The sequence below is a fragment of the Melospiza melodia genome, chromosome 6, assembly GCF_035770615.1.
Source record: "Melospiza melodia melodia isolate bMelMel2 chromosome 6, bMelMel2.pri, whole genome shotgun sequence".
NCBI lineage: Eukaryota > Metazoa > Chordata > Aves > Passeriformes > Passerellidae > Melospiza > Melospiza melodia.
Genome location: NC_086199.1, coordinates 74,537,156 through 74,561,808, shown reverse-complemented (window position 1 = coordinate 74,561,808; position 24,653 = coordinate 74,537,156). Strand labels below are relative to the sequence as shown.

At 42.9% G+C, this 24,653-nt stretch overlaps 2 protein-coding genes across 2 annotated transcripts; both read right to left on the bottom strand.

Annotated features, from left to right (window-relative positions):
• Nucleotides 1-4,850: 4,850 nt before the first annotated feature.
• On the bottom strand, nt 4,851-13,594 carry SYNJ2BP (synaptojanin 2 binding protein). The gene is made up of 4 exons (XM_063159213.1): nt 13,442-13,594; nt 9,402-9,538; nt 7,798-7,893; nt 4,851-6,325 (listed from the first exon to the last, which is right to left on the bottom strand). Exons 1-4 carry the CDS (start codon nt 13,506-13,508, stop codon nt 6,185-6,187), a joined length of 441 nt encoding a protein of 146 aa, XP_063015283.1. The 5' UTR covers nt 13,509-13,594; the 3' UTR covers nt 4,851-6,184.
• Nucleotides 13,595-19,072: 5,478 nt separating this feature from the next.
• LOC134419948 (disintegrin and metalloproteinase domain-containing protein 21-like) lies at nt 19,073-22,165 on the bottom strand. Its single transcript, XM_063159551.1, is given in 3 exon segments — nt 19,073-21,512; nt 21,514-21,609; nt 22,152-22,165. Coding segments are annotated over 3 exon segments (2,505 nt in total). The 3' UTR covers nt 19,073-19,117.
• Nucleotides 22,166-24,653: the final 2,488 nt, after the last annotated feature.

Below are 24,653 nucleotides of genomic sequence, written 5' to 3'. Positions count from 1 at the left end.
CATGCCTCCCAACTAGCAGGAACATTTGTATGACCCTTCCCTATAAAACAACAACCACCTTCTTGTTATCTAAATATGTATTTAGATAACAAGAACATTGCACTAATTGGATATTGCCACCTTGGAATCAATGGGTCGAGAATTGCTAATGAATCACTAATGCTCAGTGATTGTATCTTCAACAGGCACTGATTGTTCAAATGGGTCATTTCTGTATTTACACAGCATTATAGCATTCTTTACATCCATATTTTGCTACACACTTCAAGTTATGTTCAGATAGATTAGGGTATCAAGTGCTCTCGTGAAAAGTATGGGTGCTAAAGCAACTATGCATTGCAAAGCATTTACATGGACAATTGTTAAATGACAGAAATATGCCATCACTGCTGGTTTCACAAAGCAAGCATTCTACTTTCAGCACCTTAGGAATTAATCCATATGGGAGATGTATGGAATACCTTTAAAAGGCATGTCAAGCAAGCTGAGTTTCTCTCTGAATTAAAATCTCAGGAGGACAGGTATGTGGCACACTTGGATTGCCCTCCTGTTAACTCATCCTTGTCCCACAGCTTCCATTTTTGTGCTTTTAAAATAGATCAGCACTTGACAAGTAACAGCCATTTGATAACTCTCTGCCATTCTCCTTCTCCTCCCACCTCTCCCCACTTCCAGGGGAATCATGGTGGGAACACCAGCTTAACACTGGAGGTTTTTCTCAATGCTAGATGTTGAACCTCTGTATCTTCTGCTGTTTAGCTCCGCATCAGAAATGGTTGCCACTGTTAAAGGGCAGCCTAGAATCTCACCTCTAAAATGTTAAATGTCATGACTGTTGGAATCTATTTCCGTCAATTGAAGCCTTTGAGAACAAATCTCTTTAAATTTAACTGCTTCAAAATCAAGACCTTATGCAAAAAAAGTATGCCTGTCCTTTGGGCAAGCAGGACCTGCTTTGCAAAGAATCAGCATAGATACTTCCAAGTCAACAGAAGCACAAACCTTGTCCTTCAGCAGCAGCTGTTGAGTCTTCAGGGTTATCCAAACCCTTCTCCCTCTCCAGCCCATCTTCTGTAATTAGGGCCTTTCACAGCAGCCCACATCTCCATATTGCACTGTTCACCTTGAACAGCAGCATACATGTTCTGGCAGCAGCATTTTCTGGAAAACATGTTCTGGAAACAGCATTTACAAACAGCAGTAGCAAAGTGCTTTCTCTGAAGCGGCATTTTGACCGTTTTCTTGTTTTATAACCACAGCCACAGAAGTCCATGTGCAGGATTGTGTTTGGTTTATTTTCCAGCTTCATTCCACAGCTTCAGAACCAGATATTCAGCTGATCAGTGCTTTTGTGTCGTGGCAAAAAAATGCAAGCCAGGCACAAATGCTAGGCTGCTGAGAGGCGGTAAAGAGATACAAGAGGAAAGAGAACTCTACCAAATGGAAACATGGCTGGAAAACATGGACACAAACATGAGCATACCAGCTTGGTGAAGAATCTCCTATCATTCACATACTGCTTTGAATAATTACCCTGCATAAACATCACAGTTACTCTTCCTTACTAAGAGTTTTGGCCTAGGAAAGTTGGTTTGGGCAGCCAGGTAGGAAATATACACTCACTCTGCAGTGAAGTTTGCCCACGATCAGTTACAGCTGCAGCAGCAAGGCCAAAAGCTGTCAAATATGACAAGGAAAGCTATTTTGAGTCTGTTTGACCCCTGCTCTTCATTAACACCTGTGTATGTTCTCATCACACATGGCCCTGTCTTGAATGAAGCTTTGGAAGGCCTGGAGTCCCCCTCAGCTGCACAGACAGAGAGAGCAGAGCTCCAGAGATGACAGGTGCCATACACAGCAGGGATGTAGCATGAGCCTGCCTCAGTGTCACAAGGAAAACCCTGAGGACAAGGGTATAGTCAAGGCCCTCCTTCAGAATTCTTTGTGTAAGCCTTCCTTTGGGCCCTGAGCCTGGGGGATACTGTCCCATTAGTAAGTTCTGTTCTGTCCTTCAACATGAGCAGAGAAAAATAACTTCCATAAGTAAAGCCCACATCAATAAGTTAGGAAAGAGGATGGAGAAAAACACTGGCTCATAAAGCTCAGCTGGCCGAATCCTTATCCTTGTATCAGCTTCTGCCAGCGAGAGAACAATAAAGTTTACTTGCCACTCAAACATCATCTACTTAGTACTATGCAACATACTGAAAAAAATAATAGATGTATTTTTAAAAAATCAATGCCATACGCTACCAAAATACATCCATTAAACAGACAAAGAAGCCCAAAATCAGGAGATGCCCACAGCTACTGAAAACTCATAACCATGGGGGAAGTTGCCCCTGTACCAAACTCCATTCACTATCTTTGCTGATGATCTAGCAGAAGGCAAAACCAGACAGTAATCTTGGCTGGTCAGTGCACAGTGAATGCAAACAGGAGGTGCAGGCGTTCAACAAAATGCAGTCAGACACCTTCCCTCACACCAGGCAGGTCACATTGGGTATGGACTTAGAAGTTGGAATATACAGGCACTTAACATGTTTCTAGTGTCCCACTATGACCAAATGGAATCGCTCTTTCGACCTGCAGACTAAGAGAAGTTACCCCTCATGGGGCAATGGTGTTTTCCTACAGATTCCTTAGGACACTTGAGACAGCAGATGAAGAAGGGCAAAGCTGTATGCCACTCCTAAGAGACTTCTACAGTCTAGTTAAGAAAAAGCAAGCTCTTGGGAGTTGGCCTGAATATGCTTTGTACTTATCCATAACTTAAAAAAAAAAAATTAAGTTTGCAGACAAAGATAGCATTAAAAACTCCTTGTATGGGGCATTGGCATGGTCAACAGTGGGAGTCTCGTGGTTGGGGTGTCTGGATTTTACAAAGCAATAAAGAAACTGGAAAGGGTACAAAGAACCACAGAAACTACTAAAAGAGAGAAAGTACCCTACACAGAGAATCTGAAAGGGCTCTGTTGGCTTCATCTCTTAAAAATAATGTGAGAGGTAAGGCAATTATAACACACAAATCCCCTCAAAGGGAGGGACTATCAGTTATTAGAGGCCTCTTTAATCTAGCACTGAATAACCAAACAAACCAGCTGTTGGAACCTAAAGGCAAACTGAAAGCAAGACACTTCTCCCTCCCACACACTCCTTTCTAGTTTGTGTTAATTAAAAACTGCCAGAAGTAGTGCATCTACCAATCTTCAGATCAAGTTTAGCTGCTCTCTCTCACTGTTATGCTCTAGTCAAATATATATTATTAGCACATACAATTCTGAAGACTGAAACACAAATGCTTAGAACATATATTAAGTCAAACTAGATAGATTTGTCCTTAAATTATGGACCTGAAGATCCATTTTTCAGCATATCAGCACATTCACAATATATTTGAGGGAACAAATGAGAATGGGAGAGAAACATGGGTATTTAAGAGTTTCAGCTGCCCTCAGTATTAATGGCAAATGTGTTCTTAAACAAAACAAACATAAAATACAGTTAGGATGCTTTCTGTTTGTCTTCAGGATTTCAACTTATCTTTTGAAAAAACCCCAGAGATTTAAGTTGTAACAAAAGGTAAAACTCTCTTTGATCACTTGTATTTACAAGCTGTCTTCACTAGATTTTTTAAAATTTGCTTCTCCTACAATGATAGAAAATGTATATACAGTATCTAGTGCAAAGATGAAACTCAAGGCTTCAGAAACCACATGGTGGAAAATACTTTGGAAAATCATGGAAAGGTTAGGTGAGACAGTCCAGCTGCTGAAAGTAGTATGAGCCACAGTTCATAGGAGAGTTTGGGGCCAAGGTATTTTCCACTTGGTTTTTGTCAATAAATGGGACAAGAGGTGGATGGGGATTGGAAAAGGGATTGTTTGGTACCAGGCAAGTCCACAAAGGTGTTACTCACTTTTAGACTGCATGGTTTAAATCCTGAGTAAAAACTACTACCCAGACTTCTGAAAAAGCTACTGAGTGGCAGTTAAATAATTGTGAACACTATGCACCAGAAGGGCCTTCTCTTTTTTAAAAAGCCATATCAATTATTTGAGCATTGACTATAATCCCTTCTCTCCCTCATAAACTGCCTGCAATATAGATGGCAGTCATGTCTGAACAGCATCAAAGTCACAAAGCTGAAAGGTTAAACATGCAAACAAACAAAAAAAATCCCAAAGCTTTTTCTTTCTCTTACTTCAATGGGAAATGACTAAAAGTAACCATTACTGTCCATAAATTCTCATCCTCCTAGCGTGATCCACATACTACTTCTCATCACAGAAACTCATCTCAGGGAAAAGCTAACAAGACAGGCCATTTTCTTAATGTCTGCCTGTTTATTCTGAAGGCTGTGATAAAACAGCATCAATTTCTAATCACCCATCTTAACACACACATGTGCTGCACATGGACATCACAGCCAAATATTTAGAGCAGGTCACAAACAAGCTGGTTCATGCTGTAGCTGCAAAGATCTGTCTACACAGCAGCCCTTCTGCTATCAGGCACAACTGGTTTGCAGGCCAAGGCAAGTCACTGCATGCCTTAGCCCAGGCCAGTCAATATCAATATTGTTCCCAAAGTCCCCTAAGAACATGGAGCAAAATTCTTCCAGTTTCCGCCTCCCCTTACACTGGAGCAGTCTATAGGCCAAAGCAAGAGTTCATGTGATCCAAGTGCTCTGAAGCTCCAAGGTGATTTAGGAATGCCATGTTCAACAGCACAGCCACTTCTATCTCCAGCAGTTTGCTCAGGAACACAGCCCTGAGCAAACACAACAATTTCAAATACATCGGCAATGTCCTATGAGAACAGAGATAAGTAAAGCACCAAGACACCAGTTTTTCTTTGAAAACATATATTGCATCTGTGATCTCTTCTTTGGCATCATACAGACCAGACCATGCATTTCACTTTTCTTTTAAAAAACAACAAAACACATTGATTTCTTGGAGACAAGAGAAACAGGTCTTACCCACAGAGCTCCTATCAAGCTAGGGCATTTAAATCTATTCAAATCACAGTGAGGAGATGAGACCCTGGAGGTAAATTCAGCCATATACTTTCTAGAGGAGGGTCTCTTCCCTCTGGTTTTACCTGCTAGGCTTTACCCTGGCTTAAAGCTGACTGTCCATCTCCTGAACATCACACAACTCTTCACAAACAAGTAAAAGCCAGGACAACCCCAGCCTGCTCTCAGCTTCTCCCTTTCAATCATCATAAGAGTCTCCTGACTGCAGAGAGCAAGTTAGCTGCTACCGAAAATTTTATCTGAAGTATTCCCTGTGCAAAAAATAACCCCCAGACCTCTAACCTGAGAGATGTAGACTTCAACCCATCTGATGAATGGAGGAACTATTGCTTCACTATGAATTTAAAGGCTCTTCTACAGCTTCAGCATGCCTGAATCTCTTGCCACCACTTATCCTTGTGATTCAGTTGTCTGTCTCTCTCCAGTATGCTAGCATTTTGTGGAAAGCTTTCTCTTACAACTCTGACCCAAAAATGAGCTATCATTTCGACAATCACGATCTTCTTCTAGCAGCGAGCTATCTTCTATCTTTCCACAACTGGCAAAATGTCTCACCAATACTGCATATTGCTGTTAAATCAGTAGCTACACTGAAGATTTTACCTGTGAAACCACAGATCAGATTTTACACATTTAAGGCATTTATTTAGCAACAACCGACAAAACTTCAATAGGAAAAATAATATACCCTTTGCATTGCTTCTCTTTATTCATGGTTTGGACAGAATTCATTAGATTCAAGAAAAACTTCTGTGGAAACAAGGCAAAGCCTCTAGAAAATGTTTTCGATTTAAAATCACTCCCACTCCCTTTAACCAAAAGTTAAACCTTAAAATGTGGAATAGATGAGTGTGTTTGAAAGTTCATGGTGCAAAATAGAAGAGGATGGCAAAACCTCCTCGATTTGTCAAAAAAAAACCAGCTATCCCACTCTTTACATATACACAGTTCTCTCCCTTCCCTTTTTTCTCTCTGCTTCTATCCACCCTGCAACAAAATCAATATATACGAACATCAGCAGCAACTTTGATGATAGGCAATGATCCTTTTTGGCATCAGTCTGTGACAAGATTGTTGATTCTCTATCTTTAAATTGCATCATAGCTGTGTAAAACACGCAGTGATATCCCAGCCGTGAACTCTTCACATCCGCTGTCGATACCTCAGCAAGATCCAGACTGCTGTGGCAGCAAGCGCCAGGCCTGGCACAAGAATGGCTGCCAGAGGAAGCCCAGCTGATTCTCCATCTCCTCCATGACCCACAGGGCCATTCTGTGGCTGCAACTACAAGGAAAAAAAAATTATTTATGTCAGAACCCATAACAAGAGAGCCCCTAGTTCTGTGTCTGGACCAGGTGGTTCTGTAAGAATGGTCAAAATAGTTTCCCCAGGTACCTGCAGATTCCACACATGGAGGGTTAAAACAGCTTAGGACGGACTGAACTGAAATGCAGGATATCCAGTCACTACCAGGCACCCTCATGTTTCTCTGCCACTTTCTAAACTTGGACTCAAGTGGAGCAGGGGGCAAAAGGACACACCTCATTTTTCTGCTCTCTTTACAGCAGAAAAATGACACACACATACCCAGTCACCCCTTGATGCACTTACCACCACACCATTTTCTGCTCTCTTTACCAGGAAAAAGATATCAATAATTCTCTCTGGTTTTCTTACCTCTCTTATACACTGGTCCAGCAGACATACTCCTTTGTTAAGGGAGTAGAAAAGGGATCTCAAGCCACTCTCCCCAGCATGCTTTGGGTAGATCAGTATTTCTTTTGTCAACTTCCATACTATCTGGGGATTAAGGGTTTATCTCTTTTTACATCTAAAATGGTGCCAGTATATTTGAAGTATAGCAGTCCATATTTCCTAGTACTGTAAAATCATTTATTGGAAAGACCTCTGAGTCCAACCATTAACCCAGCACTGCCAAGTTTACCATTCAACTAAGCACCACATCTGCACATTTTTTAAATGCCTTCAGGGATGGTGACTCAACCACTTCCCACAGCAGCCTGTTCCACTGCTTGATAACCTTTTTTCAGTGAAGAAATTCCTAATACCCAATCTAAACTTGAGTTGATGCAACTTGAGGATGTCTCCATCCTGTGCTTGTTGCCTGGGAGAAGAGACCAATCCCCCACCTGGATAGAGCCTCCTTCCAGGCAGTTGTGGAGAGCAATAGGGTCTTCCTGAGCTAAACACCAGGCTAAACACCTCCAGCTCCCTCAGCTGCTCCTCACCAGACTTGTGCTCCAGAGCCTTCACCTGCTTTATCACCCTTCTATGCTCCAGCACCTCAATGTCTGTCTTGTAGCACTGGGCTGTACACAGAGTTCAACACTATCTTGAGTGATGGCCTCTGAAACAAAAGGAGTTCTGTCTCTATTAAGATCGTGGCCACTGAAATAAAACTGGCCAACTTGAGATTCTGTCCTCACACACTGTCCTTTACCTCTGAGAAAGGAGAACAGTGAGCAAACACAACACACTCCAGCAAAACAAAGACCTGGAGACACCTCCAAGCTCACCTTTTCACTGTTACAAAGATTACAGTGGCTACAAAGCTATACAGAGATAATTACAGCTGAGGCAATGAGAGAAGGTCATAGGTCAAACAAAATTTTTATATGCACATATCACACTGAGCACCTGAACACAGTACTCTTCTTCCTCATGAAACAGCCACCAATCACAGAAACCAGTCTAAAGTGAGCCAGAAATCACCCTAAGGAAGAGGTGAAACGCACCCTGCGCTGAATTTTCAGAGACACGTAATAGCCTGCATTCCTGAACAGCTCCACAGCATCCTTGTGCCGCAAATCCTTCAAGTCTTTGCCATTGATCTAGCAAAAAAGGAAAAGGAGAGTCAGATGCTGAAGGTAAAGCAAGCAAATTTTTAATGATGCAGGCTGACATATGAAGGATAAGACAAAAAATCTTCATGTTTCACAAAATTCTGCATTTGGGGCATAATACTATAGTCATAAAGATCCTAATGAATTAATTAATATTATGATGTATTTTTCTATGTTGAGTCAGAACATGAGAAACTCCAAGTGAAAACATACAGGTACTGAAAAAAACTACCTAGAGGCAAAATAAGAATAAAAGACCACAGTTGTGTCAATAGCAGCTTCTGATGCTGTTGCTTTGCTGGAAACAAATCAAAGGTGTGATTTTGACAGCTAATGAACATAAAAGAGCAGCTACAGGAAAATTATTATTTTAAGTCTCTTACCTTGTTTCATCTACTGGTGTACCTTTGAAATCCCTCTGTTTGAGAGAGTGTTGTAAACACGCTTTTATAAGCACACTGATGTAGCAAAACCAACAAAAAAAATTTACATACATACTTCTTGGCATCCACTTGATCCACTTGTAAGTGTTGGGATTTTTCTTAATTTAAATGAATATATCATGGCACAGGGTTTTAAATTTATTTCATTCACTGAGTGAATTCATCCTACTTTTTCATTTTCACCCCCATTTCCCTAACTGTATCCCCACTGATCACATCCAGTGCCTCCCTTCTCTTCATATTCAGACATCCCAAACACAAGTACATAAATATTAAACTGTTGGGAAAAAGAGAATATTCTCTGTTTAACTTAATATCACTTTATGGATCAATAATAGGCTCCAATTAGTGCAAGGTAGTCTATTGAAGCTAAAAAGATCACATGAGGAACAAAATAAGCCAGTGTAAAATAAAATTAGGGAGTACAAAAAGGTTGTGTATCACACTAGGAGAGGCTACTTCTTCACCCATCACTTTGTAAAGCTTTCTTGCATGATTGCCAGCTATCTGAAGAACCAGTGGGTGTGAAAATCAGAAATTTGAAAGCAATTTTCTAAAAGGAGAAGCAGCCCATGTTGTTCTTGAGCAGGTGAAATGGAGAGAAGAACATTATGGCTTAGAAATTTTATCATCTAAAAACCCCCCGTGCAAAAGGATTAGAAATCATGGATTACCAGTCAAAACCCAGAAATTTAAGAGGTGGAAAACCTTTATTTACATGTGTGTAAACGATAATCCATTGTGAGCAAGAGAACACTTGATGGATTCTAAAACCTTAGGGAGGCAAGTCACAGAGGAAACACAAGCACAGCACTACAGAGCACTTCTGTGGCAAATCAAGAAGGCAGAGGAGATAAGCCCACGTGTAGAGGCACTTACCCCTAGTGCTCAGAGCTCTCTCCAGACCCCCAAGGTGACTCCTCCGTGGAGTTTGCTTGGGATCATCTAACTCATTCACCACATCCCTCCTCTCTAAGCACTGTGCAGGAAAACCTGCCTCTCACATCCCATCACTGATCAAGAACACAGGGGACAACAGAAGAAAGGGCTTACCGCTAAGATTTTATCTCCTTCTTGTAATCGGCCATCAAGGTAAGCTGCCCCATCCTTTTTGATCCAGCTGACATAGATGCTGTTGTCATTGGCAATGTACTGCTGATCTGTCCCACCAACAATGTTGAAGCCTAACCCTAAGGCAAGCCAAAAAGAAAGCTGATGAGAAAAAGCTCAAAGCTTCCAATGTTCTTGCTGTTTTGCTTGCTGGGGGCTGCACCTCCCACACTGTCTTGCTTTCTCCACCATACAAAAACTCACAGCACACAAATCTGCATTATCCTTTCCAACTACCTTTCCATTTTCTGGAAAAGTTATTCTCGTAAAACTGGTCTTGAAAGCAGAGGAGAGGCCTCAGGACCCCATTTGTGTAACACTTCATTACACAAAACACCTGTGAACTGTTTCAGGTGGGTGCTGGGGAATAGTGAGGGGCCCACCATCATTTCTGAGATGCTGACTCAGCTCTCAGCAGGAATAAACTTCTTCAGCACAACATGAAAGAAAATGAAAGTATTCTGCATTTCACATGAGATCATAGTAAATCACTACCTTTGAGCTACAAGAAATCATCTCTGACAAGCACTTTGTGAGCTGGAAAACAGGGTAAGGAAAGGCAACGAGCATTAGAATCTGTCTACAGATAAGGAAACAGGCAAGGAGAACTGTGCTACCAGCTTGAGGGCTCCTGGAGCTCAGAAGACTCCCCTTCCACATCCCAGGGGCTGCAAGTGGTGTGCTTTGCCTCCAAGAAGAAGGTTAGGCTCCATGAAGCTACTTCAAATTGTACAAAATCACTTCGTTCTGTTTCATGAATTCAAACATGATAGGAAATAAAGACAAAGTTTGCAGATTTAATGCAAACCAAAGAGGAATACACATACATTTATTAAACTTGATGTCCACTGTGTATTTTTGCCGTTTTGTATTATTCTTTAAAGGAAGCCTCAGTTACAGACATCTAGCTGGATCCAGCTTCTGCATTAAAGTTAAGACTTCTTGTTTCATTAAAACCCAGAAGAACAAACTGAATTTAAAATCTGGAAACTCAAAGATTATGAGATTCCCCACTGTACATGCAGCTAAGTTCCTCTCTAAAAAGGGAAAAGAAAGACTTCCTAAGAGGCTTGCAATGAAAAAAGAGAGAAAAGCCGAGGAAAAAGAAAACAAAAATCAAATACGCAATCAAAGTAAATGGAAAAAAAAAAAAAAACAACTTTTTTTTTTCTGACATGAACCAGTCATCTAAAAGCTATTGTCAAGAACAGCTGAGGGCAAGTTCTGCCTACGTTCAGCCAAACTGATTTATTTGTTTTTGTTTTCCTTCTTATTTTCTCTCGAATTTGGAACTGGAAACCTTGGGAAGCAGTTTCAAATGAAAGTAAAACCACCTTATGCCTGCTGGGAAGCAGCATTTTAAATTAGTCACAGGAGATCAAAGCATTTACAAAATGAGTCATGGTATATTAAGTGTGCATCTACAGCTGGGAAGTAAAGAAATATTAGCAGCAATTTTGCCACACCTTTTTTTTCTCTTCCCTTCCTGGCAGCTTCAGACAAGTGAGGGAAAAATGAAAGTGAGAGAAAATTGAGAAATACTGACATTTCAATTAGAACAATATCTATTCCAAGAATGGCCAGTTGTGCACAGTAATACACCTTTCAATAGAAAATGAAAAGAAAAAAAAATTTTAAATCCACACTCCTAAAAATTATTTGCCATAAAGCCATTAACTGAGGAAAGGGGAAAATCAATACTACAGAAAGTATAATGTTTAATCAACATTTATTTAAAAGCCAAAAAGAAGGAATCAGGATCTCAGAACACATTGATTTTCTCTCATATATAAAACCTCTAAAACAGGTATATATATATATATATATATATATATATATATGTATATGAAAAAAAGTATACATTTTGCAACTTTTTACTCACGACTGGAAAAATAACCAAGATTCACAGCTTTCATCAGCAGAGGGAGATCTTCATGACAAAGAGGCAGCAGTTTGTGCTAGACCAAGTTAAGCATTCACAGGGCTTTTTCACTGTGTCTTTCCTTTCCAGCACTCAGACTTGCACTCTGCCTAAAAATATCTTCCCTATCAATCCTCAAGCACTTTGCTATTCTCTTCCTTCCAGTTCATGCAGCCACAGAAAGAGACACAGCACAGCTGGAAGCAAAGGAGCAAGGACAGAGAGCACATAGCACTAAATCTCTTGTCTATAAGGGATGAGAAGCAGAATGGCAGAGCTTTAAAAGCAGGCTCTGGGCTAAACTACTGACCCTCCCTGAGGCTGCAGAGCTCCCTATACCTCACTTACCCTCTCTAAACTAAAAAAGTCCTTCAAAAATAAAGTCCCTTAACAAAAAAAGCAGGACTGGCAGGATTAGGAAATGAGGGACTGAATACAAGAAAATTTGAAAAAGACAAATATACACTGTCCTGCCACTGGAAATACATTCACAACCAATGCAAACTTTTTGCCAGACATGTTTAGCATCAGACCTATTTTAAAAGTTGCAGTCAAAACTCCAATTCAAGAGATTACAGTACCCAATTGTACTTCACAGGTAAGTGTTTTGTTCCTTCCACAGAAATGAGTAATAATTCACATGGCAAGTGTATCAAGGCCAGAAGGGGATGTAGGACCTTCAAATCATATAACATAGGTAGAAATGTAAATCTAAAGATTCACAGCCCATCTCAATGACTGGACAAATGCTGCTCATGGTAATCAAGACTGAAATCACAGTGGTCATACTCAAGACCATTCTCAACTCTGCCCTTTAACATTCCCTTACACCTTCCTTAAAATTTTAGCTCCCCAGATGTATGGAAACATGGAAACCGAATTCCCATCAGAACCAGCTTCATTTGGCACAGTTTTCCCTAACCAGCACAGCTTCATTAGTTGAAGCTCATGGCTATGCAGGTAGGGCTACACATCTTTCAGACCAGAGGCCAATCTGGCGAGCAGGGGAGGCAAAGGGCTGCTCACACCCTCTAGGTTCTGATCACCAGCATGAGGGCCAGCACCAACGCCAGCCCTGCATGGGACCTACCTCCACCCCAGAGAAAGGAAAGACCCCCACCAACAACGTGGTTGCTGGGGTCTCTGGGGAGCACCTGGAGCCAAGGCTGGCCAGCAGCTGCACCCAGCAGTTGTGCAGAACAGAAGGGCTGCCACGTTTTCGTTCCCACTCATTTAAATTAAAGAGAAGGCCTCAGACACCAAAGTACAACTCTAGCTCCAAAAGCCTTCCTGGAGCCTGCCATTCTCTATAGCCAGGATTTTGCTCCAGAGCTGTACATTTTGTGCTTACTTGCCTCACTTCTGAAAGTGAGGTTATTTGAATGGCACCATAAATCCTATAAAAATGTACGGTTTCCATGAGCGCACCTGCTGTTGAGACATGAAAAGCAAAGCCAAAAAACGCCCCACGAAGTGCCCTATTCCTTTTTCCTTCCAGCCTATGCTCCTCTCTCTAAACACCCCAAAGCATCCCAAGGTGCGCTGCACCATGAACGCCAAGCTGACAACACAGGGGACGGCCACTTGGGCACATGATTTCCAAATGGCCCCTGACTCACTCAGGGTATCCAACGCGGCTGGGCGCTCAGCGGCTGCCGCCTCACTTGGAAGCAACAGCTCCACCGGAGATGGCAACTTCCAGGGGAAACCGGAGGCGAGTTGTCCGGAGGGACACCAGCCTCCACCGGAGCTCCCGCAGAGGACGGACTCTGACCCGGCCAGCTCTCCCTCACGCACGGCACGAGTTTTTCCCGCAGCAGCGTGGCCGCCACGGCTATTTCCAGGGGAGTCCCCTGGGCCCGGCACCTCTGGGCGCTGCGCTTCTATCCTCGCGGCCGGGACCCTCCCTCCGCCGCTCCGGTGCCCGCCACGGCCGTCCTGCCGGCCGCAGCCATCCCGGGCTTCCGCTCCGGCCTCGGCGGGGGCTCCGCAGGCCTCGGCGCGGCTGCCCCGGCCCGGGAGAGGCCGCGGACCCAGCGTGGAGAGGCCGCCCCTGCCTTACCTGAGGGTCTGCGGGTGAGGCTGATAATCTCCTCGGCGTAGCCGCCGCCCGCCACGCTGCCGTTCATGCTGCGGCCTGAAGGAGAACTCGGCTCCCGGGGCAGCCGCTCTCACCTCCTGGGCCGCCGCCGGGCCGCGCCGCGGAGCGCTGGGAGTTGTAGTCCCTGCGGGACGGGGCTGCTCCCACCGGCGCTCACCGCAGAGGCGGAAGAGCAGCGGGCCCAGGAGAGCCCGGCACAGCGCACCACAGCGTCCTCCTGCCCCCGCACCTTCCCAGGCCCCTGCGCCGCATCTGTGCCTGGCCCTACCCTGCTCCCCAGGCTGGAGCTGGTTTCCTTAGGAAGGTTAAAGAGCTATAGTAGTCTGGGGTAGGCGTAGGAGAGAAGAACGGGGGATAAATGACCTGTTCCCGGCCCTTTTGACTGTCCTCACAGCAAACTGAAAAACAGACCAGACTGTGCTGGGTGTGAGATGCAAAGCTGTGTTTCGTGTCAGGCACAAACAGGCGACGTGTGTATTTGTGAATGCGAAATGCGTGGACCCCGCCAATGGGAGAGCTGTGAATTCTAATAATAACTGAGGAAAATAAAGCATGGAAAAAGGCCTTTGAACCTATCTTTTGTTTGCAATTAACCCTAGTTGATTTCGGAGCATTGGAATTAAGGTGTTAAAGATGTTGCTTTTTGCTTGCATTTAATCCATAAAAAGCTCTGCAATAATAACCTTTTGAAGTATAATTTTAGAATATTACTTGTATCCTTGAAACTACAGCTTTAGAATATATATAAAGGAAATATGCTTATCTCATGCCTTATTGAAGCAGAGAAAAACAGCTTGAGAAAGGAAGATGAACATCACCTCAAGGGTTTATGGTTTCGACCAAAGGGAAGCTGGACATCACTGTTATGAGATTTATACTCTCTGCAATTAAAAGGTGGACCCACATCTGGGGAGCTGGACCCCACCAGATGGGAGTCGTCTTTCTTCTTTCGGAAACTGGACCGTCACCATCTGGGGATACTCCTTTGAGATACATCCTGAGAAATTAAAATCACAATAGTGTATAGAATTGTGACGTAATAATTTGGAATAAAAATTGCTGATGAGTAAATGATTGGAAATAGAAACTGCTGAAAAAAACGGATGAGTACCCCTATAAATACCTGTAACCATCAATTATCGGTGTGCAGTTGGAGGGAAAACTTCCCCCACTGTACCCAGCGCTGTATTGCTCATACTTTACCATATTAAATAATAAATTGCTGCTTGAATATTGGCCTAGTCAAGCTTCTTATTCATAACATGGGCAAGAACAAAAGCCCAATACAGGCAAGCAGCACAGAGAGCATCCATGCCAACGCCGAGTTACCCTGTGGTGCAATAAAGTGATCTAGATTCAGAAACACAAACGGTGCATAGGAACATCATGCTACCGCTGGGGCAAGAAATACTTCACTAGATCCTGTAGAAGGCGTTTGGTTTGAAGATTTGAGAAATTTCCTCAGAACTCTACAGAACTCTAGATAGTTACCCAGCAATAAAGGGCAAAGTAGTTCAACTTGCTGTGTAACAGAGGAGCCACTTGAACCTGGCACTCTGCAACTCAGGGTTTATTGAACCAATAGATTATCAGGAAATAGCAAGGAAAATTTTATCCTTATCTATTTCAGCACAATCTAAGTGTATCAACACAGACAATGACAACAGGGAACGATGTCAGTTGAACCACCCGACTGCTTGGCACTATGAGGACAGCCACATCTACATGCTGCAGGAACCTCTCTGATGACAATGAGGACCAGCTTATCTGGTCCTCAATGCTACACTACCATTTTATTTGTTTGGTATTGCAGTCAAAATAACAGATGTTTTTGATTGCATTCGTTCCAAGATTATCTGCACTTTGGGATTCCTGAATTTAACAGGGAGAGACAACCTGCGCACTGGATCTCTGACTGCTACAACATTAATTCTTAGTGCTAAACTGAGTGTTAGAACACCTGCCTCAGAGGTGGGAGACAGGCATTCAAGGTCCAATTACACTTGCAAAGATGTGCAAAACCGTGACTCATGTGATAGATTTTTTTGTTGGTGCTAAGTAGCATTCACCCCGAGAACTTCCAAGTGTCTCATACTCTGCCAGTGAGGAGGTGCACAAAAGCTGTGAGGGAGCATGGCCAGGACAGGTGGACAAAGGGATATTTCATATCACAGAATGTCCTGTTTATAAGCTGGAGAAGTTACTTGTAAGGGGGCCCAACACATTCTGGGATAGGCTAGGTATCAGGCAGCATGTGGCGAGCAATTGTACTGTGCTTCACTTGTTTCTGTTGAGTTCTGTTACTCTCAACTCTCAATATTAATAATAATAATAATAATAATAATAATAACAATAAAAATAAAATTTAGTTGTTTCAATTATTAAACTGTTTTTATCTCAACCCACAAGGTTTACCTTTTCTTTTTCTTAATCTCCTTCCCACTGAGAGGGGTGGGAGGAGAGTGAGCAAGCAGCTGCAAGGTACTTGGCAAACTCCTTCAAGATACAGCATTCCTTAGCAGCAATTTAGAGTATTTTAGAGATGACAGCCTTGGCTTAGAACAAAAACAATTTTATCTTGATCTGAGATAACTGCAATATAAAGTGTTTTTAAAAGTTTTCTTTAGCCAGGAAGACATTTCAAACAGGAAACATGGGTATATTGTAACTCAGTCCTAGGCAGCTCCAGGCGTCATCCATCACTGGCCTGCCACACATTAACAGCTACCTAAGCCTTACTATCCTTACTGCACTGGCACAGACCATTTCACAGAATCAGAGAATGCCTTGGTTTGGAAGTTCCAACCCCCCTGCAATGGGGTTCCACAAGTCCAGGTTGTGTCTCATTTTCTCCAGCACCATTTCATGAACTGCAGTGACCTGCATTTCTTGGGAGACAGTGCAGCAACATTTGCAAATTGCCTCTTCATGTGCAAGTGACTTACATATTAACCTAGTTCTCGTATCCATTTAAAGCATTTTAAAATGCAGTTAGAACGAGGAGGGGGAAAAAGAAGAAACGAGAAAGATTAGGACTGAACTTAGACCTGCACTTTCATAGCACCTTCAGAGTAGTGGGACATTTCTAACAAACCACCAGGAACATCAAGTTTTTCATTCCTGTGTTGAAATCAGAAACAACAATATTTTCAAGGAGAAAAATCTCAGAAAGGGAGCTTACACATTTTATGAAACATAAACTGGATTTGTTGAGATACATGTTTGTCTTGCTCATATGGCCCAAGAAGAAATGCAAGAAAAGTATACAGAAATACTCTTATCCAAAGTTCACTGAAAGCCTCCTCCCAATTAAGTCCTGGTTTTCCAGAACAATCTTTAAGCATAGAGAAAAACAGAAACTACAGCATTTTGTTACTTTATCTTTCCCAAAACTGCACTTGTAAGTAAGCTTTCTGGGCTAAATTGTGCTTTCATTTAGACCTCTGTCTCTTCAGTGTGCAGCTCTGTAAACAAGAACTCCCTGATTCCAGTGTTTCTCTGTCTCAGCATAGATCTGTACTTGGCAATTTATAGTATACTATTGATCAACAACAGCAGGCCATCAAAGTAGCAACCTGAAACTTCTGCCACTCTTTTTGTATTTAAAAATCAAAATAAAAAAAAAGTTTTAGTAGGTACTAGATGTGCACAGGTAGTTGGTGCTGGGTGTAGTGCTTTTGTTACTTTTTCTCTCCATCTTTCAATTAATTCCCATCTCTCTTCTCCATCTTCTATCCCTTGTTTGCAACACCTGAATTACAACTGTTATTTCTCAGAGGACACCCCTCCCACTCCCCCAGCCCCCAAAGGAGGTCTCTGGTCATGAGGAATAGATGTGGTGTTCCTCAAGGGCAGTTATCTTGCCTTTTGACATAAATGCAAGATCAAGTTTTCATCATCTAATCAAAACCATCCATGTTCTATCATGACAATAAGCACAGCCTAAACAAACAATGTGTTACCTCATTTCTGCAGACAGCATAGATAAATATATAAGGACCCATTTGCTCTACACAAAAAGCTGGGAAAAACTGTGAATCACATGCTTTGTATTTCACATCCCATCATAATGTAATTGGCCCTTTTTGGATACAGGACACCAAAGAAATACACAAAAAAATTACAGGTAAATGCATATTCTAAAAAACATATATATTTGGGACGCAGCAAGAGTTGACCATAATAATTTGTAGAGTCACCAATATCTTTCTTCCCAAGTGTTCCCAAGTGTTGGGGTACTTATCCTGCCTTTACAGAATGTTTGCTAAAAGTGTGCTCTTTATTTTCTAAATACAAATAATTCTTTTTTTAGCAGATGTGTATTATAGCCCTTTATCCTGAAACACCTTTAAAAAAAGTTTTAACTGTGATCTGGACAACAGACTCCTCTCCATGCTGATCTGACAGAACGGTCTAGTTACTACTGTAATAGAAATAATAGCAATAAAACTTACTGAATGGTATTTCCATGTCTCTAATATTTTTCAGAAGTTAGACATATTTTATGTTGTGTTAAAAAAATTAAAATGACAATGCTTCTGTGTAGCACTCCATAGAGCTGCAAGGACACATTCTGTTATAGCTGAAGAGAGAATCACAGAATAAGCCAAAAGAAACCCCCTGAGATAGTCAGATAAAATATCTATCAAATATTGCAGGTATTCTAGGTAGGGGACACTTGCAGAATAATTCCAAATACTTCAGAAATTCAGTTAACTTGGGGAGCCCCACAGACAGCTCCTCTTCGAGACAATAAAATACACAGCACTTCTCAGAAGCAGTCAGCAGTCAAGACACTGGAAAATTTCCAGGAAATAAAAACAATTTGTTCTAGTGAAATGCCAGATTTGGTGTCACTACACTGTTGACATATATTTTACAGTTGAGAAATGCAATGCTTACTGGTTGTTATTTAGATAACCCTTCTCTACTCTTCCACAAAAGGAAGACCCTGTTCCCTATGATCTACCTTCCTCCTGAAGGGCTGTTCCCTGTAAACAGCCGTAAGCACTTGTGAAACAGACAGCTGTATCTCACTGCAATACCTGCTCCTTACCTGTTTGTGTGTCACAGATGTGAATTAAATAGACACACAGAACCAGTGGAGACTGCAAGTGCAATTTTTTCTCTTTGGTTGTTAACCAATGACAAAAGAGGTTCATAAACATCTCTCTCACTGAATTGAAGAAAACATAGAAAACATTAGGTGAAGGAGGAAATTGAAGTAAGTAGAGTCAGAAGGAGTTCGATATCTGCTCTTGGCATCCCTATGTGATAGCTGAAACCCCAACAATTTTTATCTCGAACAGGAGTTTGGACTAGCGTTACATGGTTCTGCAAGAAAGGTATTTTGACTATGTTTTCACACTGAATCCTACCACATAAGTCATCTATCTACACCTGTTTTAAGAAGTTTGCATTTTTACACTGTTGATATGAAGTATAAACACAATACCTGCAGTTTACTTTAACTACTCCAGTTTAAGAGCTCAGGGTACAAAGAACAGCATGCCTTACTGCCTGCATTTATTAACTTAAAAGAAAATGTACAGAGGTAAGGTTTACTCTGCATTTAATGATATCACATGAGATTAGAGCTGTTCAGAACCTGCTGAATTATTTTGATGAGTTATCAGATCAGTCTGATAGTTCCTCAATAACATCCCAAGATACTGGTTTTTTATCTTTGGTGGATTTTAACTCACCAGCAGGAGACTTTTCTTTAGGAACTTCTTTTTTTTTCGGTCTTTGAAACAATTTTCTATGGAATTGGGCTTTTTTCTTCGCAAGCCATCCCTCTATTTTCTGTCTATAATGGATGGAAAGGACTATTCCAACAAAACACACAGAATAAAACCCAAGTAGCGCTAGTCTTACTTTTAGTCTCTCAGCCTTCTTAGGTGGAGGGGGTCCACTGTCAACACTACCTCCATATCCTTCCGATTCACAATATGGAGGAGCCCAGCCATACTCACAGTGACAGTTCTTGTGATTGTTACACACTCCTCTGTCATGACACTTTGTCATGTTGCAGTCGTAGTTCAGCACTGATACACTCATACACGTCCTGTTGATACAAAGCATATCACTACCACATGGTGTGCCATCTTCCACAGCTCCCACATCTGCTCTTGGTACCCCTACGTGATAGTCGAGGCCCCAGCAATTTTTATCTCGAACAGGAGTTTGGACTAGCGTTACATGGTTCTGCAAGAAAGGTATTATGACTATGTTTTCACACTGAATCCTACCACATAAGACATTCTTAGTACTGCATTTTGCAAAATAGATATTGTTACGAATACCACAATTCCCAAACCGGTCACCTTGAGTATTCACTGCTTTAAAGCAATCTAAAGGAGCAACCTTGGCATGTTTGCCAAAGAGACGCCGGCACTTTTCATTGTGGGATGAACATTTTCCTTGATAGCAATAAACACCATCATTGCAAGGAGTTCCATCTTGTAGGTATACATCCAGTGGGCACTGAGGGGAAGTTCCATTGCAATACTCTGGCAGGTCACAGCTGCCAGTACTTGCTCTGCAGAGTGTTCCTGCTGGAAGGACCTTACAGTTCTTGCAGCATCTTCCAGATGCACAGTCTGAACCTGCAGTAAATGTACAGTTTGTGCGGCAACAAGGATCCCTTCGGCAGCTTGCTGCTGAACCACAGTCACATTGCTCTCCACTTTCTACTATTTTATTCCCACAGTATTCACTCATCCCGGTGATGAAACTGCCAGGTGCTGGTGGCTGACGAAGGCATGAAGCACCATTTACAATCAGCTCAAAGTAATCTTTGTAACTGCAGTCACTGAACGAGTCAGTGTCAACATTGTTTTCATACATAATGCAATGCTTGCGTTTGCAATTACAATCCGGTTTATCATGAACCATCCCAAGATTATGGCCCAGCTCATGGACAAATGTGATAGTAACTACAGACACCTTTTTATCAGTGAAGGAAATAACAGCTGCTGCCCAGTGCTTATCACACACTGTCCCTATATATGCCAATCCCAAGCTGCTTCCAAACCACTGATATGCAAATAAGTGAGCAACATCGTGGTACATCCGAGGTAACAGGTTTGACTTTCTCCAGGAGTTAAACGCATTAAGTACCGGAGCAATAGAGTTAGTAATATTTATAATGTTCTTTTCAGTCCAGATCTCCAATCCTATAACAAACAGCCGGATAGAAAGCTGTTTGCACAAAACGTCCCCAGCATTGATGACTTGCATGACGTCCTTCAAGACTTTGGATTTGCTCCTGCCTGACTTTACATACCGCACGTGGTCCACGACCACTGCCATCTTCACATACGTGATGTGCGTCCACCAGTCCCTCAGCTTTTCGTTCTCCCCCGCTGACTTGGGAGCCTTGAACCACGGCAGCACAGCCTTTTGCTGCTGCAGCACCTCCGGCGTCAGTCCGCAGCTGGCTCCCTCGGAGCTGTTGTCTCCCTCCATGCGGTAGAGAATGTGCCGAAAGGCCAGATCATTGGGGACGGGCTCGATCTGGTAGGTATCGTCCTCCACCCAGAGCACGCCGTGGAGGCCCCTGCCGCAGGTGCTGAGGGCCACAAGGGAGCCGGGGCTCCCCACCACGTCGCCCTGGTAGAAGCAGTTGTCCCGTACGAAGGGGTGCTCCTCCCGGCGGGCCCCGTCCCGGCCGTAGGTGACCAGCGTGAAGGGGCGGGAGACCAGGCCCCTCCTGGGCTGCAGGCGCAGCACCCGCGGCCGCCCGCCCACGTTCAGCCAGTAGGAGAGGGCCGGGGCGTCGTCGCCGCGGCGGGGGCTGAGCTGCCGCGGCACCGTCACCCACGCGGTGCGCGGCTCCGCGGGCCGGGCCCCCCGGGCCCCGGGGCACCCCGCCGCGCCCAGCAGCAGCAGAAGCAGGAGCCCCGGCGGAGGCCCCATCGCGGCCGCCGGTACCGGCCGCCCCCGCCCGAGCGGGGATAGAACCTGGAAGGGCCCAGCCCGGGCGGAACCGCCCCGAGGCTCCAACTGCCGTCGTGCCGGCCGGGCCGGGCCCACTCCCCGGGAAACGGCACCTGCGGCATCGCCGAGCGCTGCCCGGGCGCCTCCAGGCAGCCCACCCTGCTCTTTGAGCCAGAACAGAGGCTCTTCTGAGAAGGAATCAGTAAATTTGCCTCTCACAAACACATTCCCAGTTTCTAATAATCTTAATTTCAAATTTATGGCTATTTCTCCTCCTGAGCAGACGTAGCAAGGACAACCCCCAGTTCACCTTCACCTTCACGTCCCTTGTCACAGATGTTTTTGTTGAGGAAAGGGATCATTTGGGTAGATCACAAGCAGGAAAATCTGTTTAAAAATCTCAAAAGGTTGGGTTTTGCTGTTTTTATTATAGGATAATTTGCAAGTGGACATCAGAAATGGGCTAAGGCTTAAGAGTCAGAAATAAGTAAGTACAGAAATATTCCCTGTGGTGACCTTAGCACATCCCTACTACAGCATACACGCCCTCCAAGAAAAAGATAGAACCAGGGGAGAATTCAATTCAGTTCCACTATGTTCTAGAATATAGATGGAAACTAATAGTACCAAGTATAAAATCCTCAACCCTATCTACACCACAGCTGCTACATACCTACAACAATGCACCTTAATTACAAGACAGCACTTATGCAGCAGCCATTTTCCTTACGCAGCAGAGGACATCGTATCCTCTTAAAGACTTGTGATTTCATAGCACTGGAAAGAGAACACTTACAGGTACATCTACCACTGACTACCACCCCCATTTTGGATACAGCTCTGGCAAGACACAACCATAAGAGAGTGATCTGGGTTGTGGTAAGACAGGATGTCCCGCACAACAGAGATATGCACACTGGTTTTCTAGCACATAGTGCTGGGATTCAACATAGCCACAGCTATTACCCTTTAAGAACTCTGTACAACTTTCTTTTCAGCACCGCAAGCGTGTTTGGGATGAAGTCCAACCTGCTATCTTTCTCAGCTGCAGGAGGTGTATCCTTCTACCATCCCATATGGATCTCAGGAATCCTGCTTTTTGTCACCAACTTCTGTGCCCTGGCACAGGCAGCAACACCTAACATTTCAAACTACTGGAGATAGGCACTGCCCCTCTGGAGGCTGGGCAAGAAAGAAAGCAGCAGCTGGCAGAATGCTCAGAACCTCCTTCTGCTGCCTTATGCCCCAGGATCCTGAGGGGGTTGGAACCTTATGCTGTGCACATGGCAGGCCTAACTAACAGCTGTGGAGATTACCAACTATTGTCCAAAGGTGCTTGATTCTGTGGTTGGTACCTTGCAAACATGGCCAGCATTAGCAGCACAGACCTTGTAATACACTACCTCAGTTTAAAGGAATGAATATAGGATGCCTGCTTCTATTAGGATCCATCTAGGAAGATCTTTCTAGATATCCATCCAAACTCATGACCTATCTATTTTAGCCTTAGATTTATTTTCCTATTGGTTTTAAAATTATATAAACTGTTTCTCGTGAGGTCTTTTATGGGCAGCTAGCTGTTGAATGTTTGTCCACTATTTTTCAATTATCAGTTTGCATTTCAGTATTGAGTATCACGTCAGATTATGTCTCTTGAAATAAATATAACTCAGACCACAGTAATGGAAAAATCCTGTTACATAATCTGCGTGCAGTCTGTAGTGCTATTTTTAAATAGAAACTTCTGCTGTGCGATCACTGCTTAAGTTCTACAAAAGACCCTACTAAATCACTCAGCCAATTTGCAAGAGCCATGCCTTACCACCCCTTCCATCCCTCGACAAGAACTTGCCTACTACTTACTTTCTCTTTTAATATAAACATAGCTATACAGTTAAAAGTAGAAAATACTCAGGTCTCAAAGTATTAGTTTAAAGCTAATCTCTCCCCTTTGCCTTGTCCCTCCTATTGCTTATACCCTTCTTGCTCCAAGAACAGCTTGCTCTGGCAAACAGAACATAATGACTGACCAGATGGCATCTAACTTGCTTTCCTAGGAAAGGGCTATCAAAATACGAAGTATGGGGGCAGAGTGGCAAAGAGGAATGTGTGAGACCAACATATAGCCTGGTCAGACCTTACTTAATGAAAAGATGATAGACAGTATTTCTGCTGCACCTGAGATACCATCATTTTACACAGTAAACTGAGGCACACAGAGGGCCCCTCTCCTACAATCTGGCTGGATTTTTGCATGCATTTGTACACATACACACACGTACATACAAATATGCATCGCTGCTCATGGGTATGCAAACATTTGTATGTACTTTCAGGCTCTGAGGAGAATTGTTTCTGCTAGCATTCCAGGTATTTTTCAGCTCCTGCTACTCCATGATTTAGGCAAAGTAAAGCCCTTTTGAAGTCTAAATGGTTATTAACTAAGAGCAAAAAGTAGAGATAGTTCTGTTTATCTAAATCTCTCCTTTATACAGAAGAAAGTGATGCACAAACAGATTTCAGAAGTGCTTGCTTCTTTCCCTTTTATCTACAAGCTAGAAATACTGAACATCCTTTGGAAGGACTTTGGACTTCACAGTCAGACTCTATACCAAGAGAGAAAAGTTTTAGATTCTCATGCACTGAAAAACATTACTGACAACAAGAATCTGCTTAACATTTCACCAGTAATACCTGACATAATGTCACTTCAGTAAATTAATATCTCAGCTCACTTAAGCGATGAAATTATTGTTGAATATCTGGTCAGCGAGTAACAGAAGCAGATCTTTCAGTTCCTCATACGGCAAACCTTCAGCACTGGACAGCTACTAGAAATCAACATACTGGTAACATCTCTTACTGTTTTAAAATGTAGTTTGCTTAGGGAAAGATCATTCCCCTGGAAAAGGTTGATCACATTCAAATGCTTGTTTCATGAATGGAAGCCATTTGCTATCCTCTCAATAGCTTAGATGCTGGCACTTTAACTCAGACGGGATCAGACCAGGAATCCATCCCTTTTAACGCCCTTTGACACCAGCCAACACCAGGCATTTCTGCAGAAGACAGAAAGGCTGCTGATATAAATGTGAGGACAGTCTGCCTCTTCATGTTCCACCCTTATCTCTGATCAGCTCAAATTCTGAGCATGGAGTATAATGGTTCAGTCCAAATGTAACTCCAATTCACTTTCATTTACACATCCCTCTCTTCGTCCCATACTACAAGA

Bases quoted from the DNA above. Each gene is read 5' to 3' on its own strand.
- SYNJ2BP (XM_063159213.1), bottom strand. From the start codon at position 13,508: ATGAACGGCAGCGTGGCGGGCGGCGGCTACGCCGAGGAGATTATCAGC. The intron at 9,539-13,441 runs GTAAGGCAGGGG...GGCTTGCCTTAG, and splicing joins CCTCACCCGCAGACCCTCAG to GGTTAGGCTTCAACATTGTT. The intron at 7,894-9,401 runs GTAAGCCCTTTC...CTTTTTTGCTAG, and splicing joins AAGGAGATAAAATCTTAGCG to ATCAATGGCAAAGACTTGAA.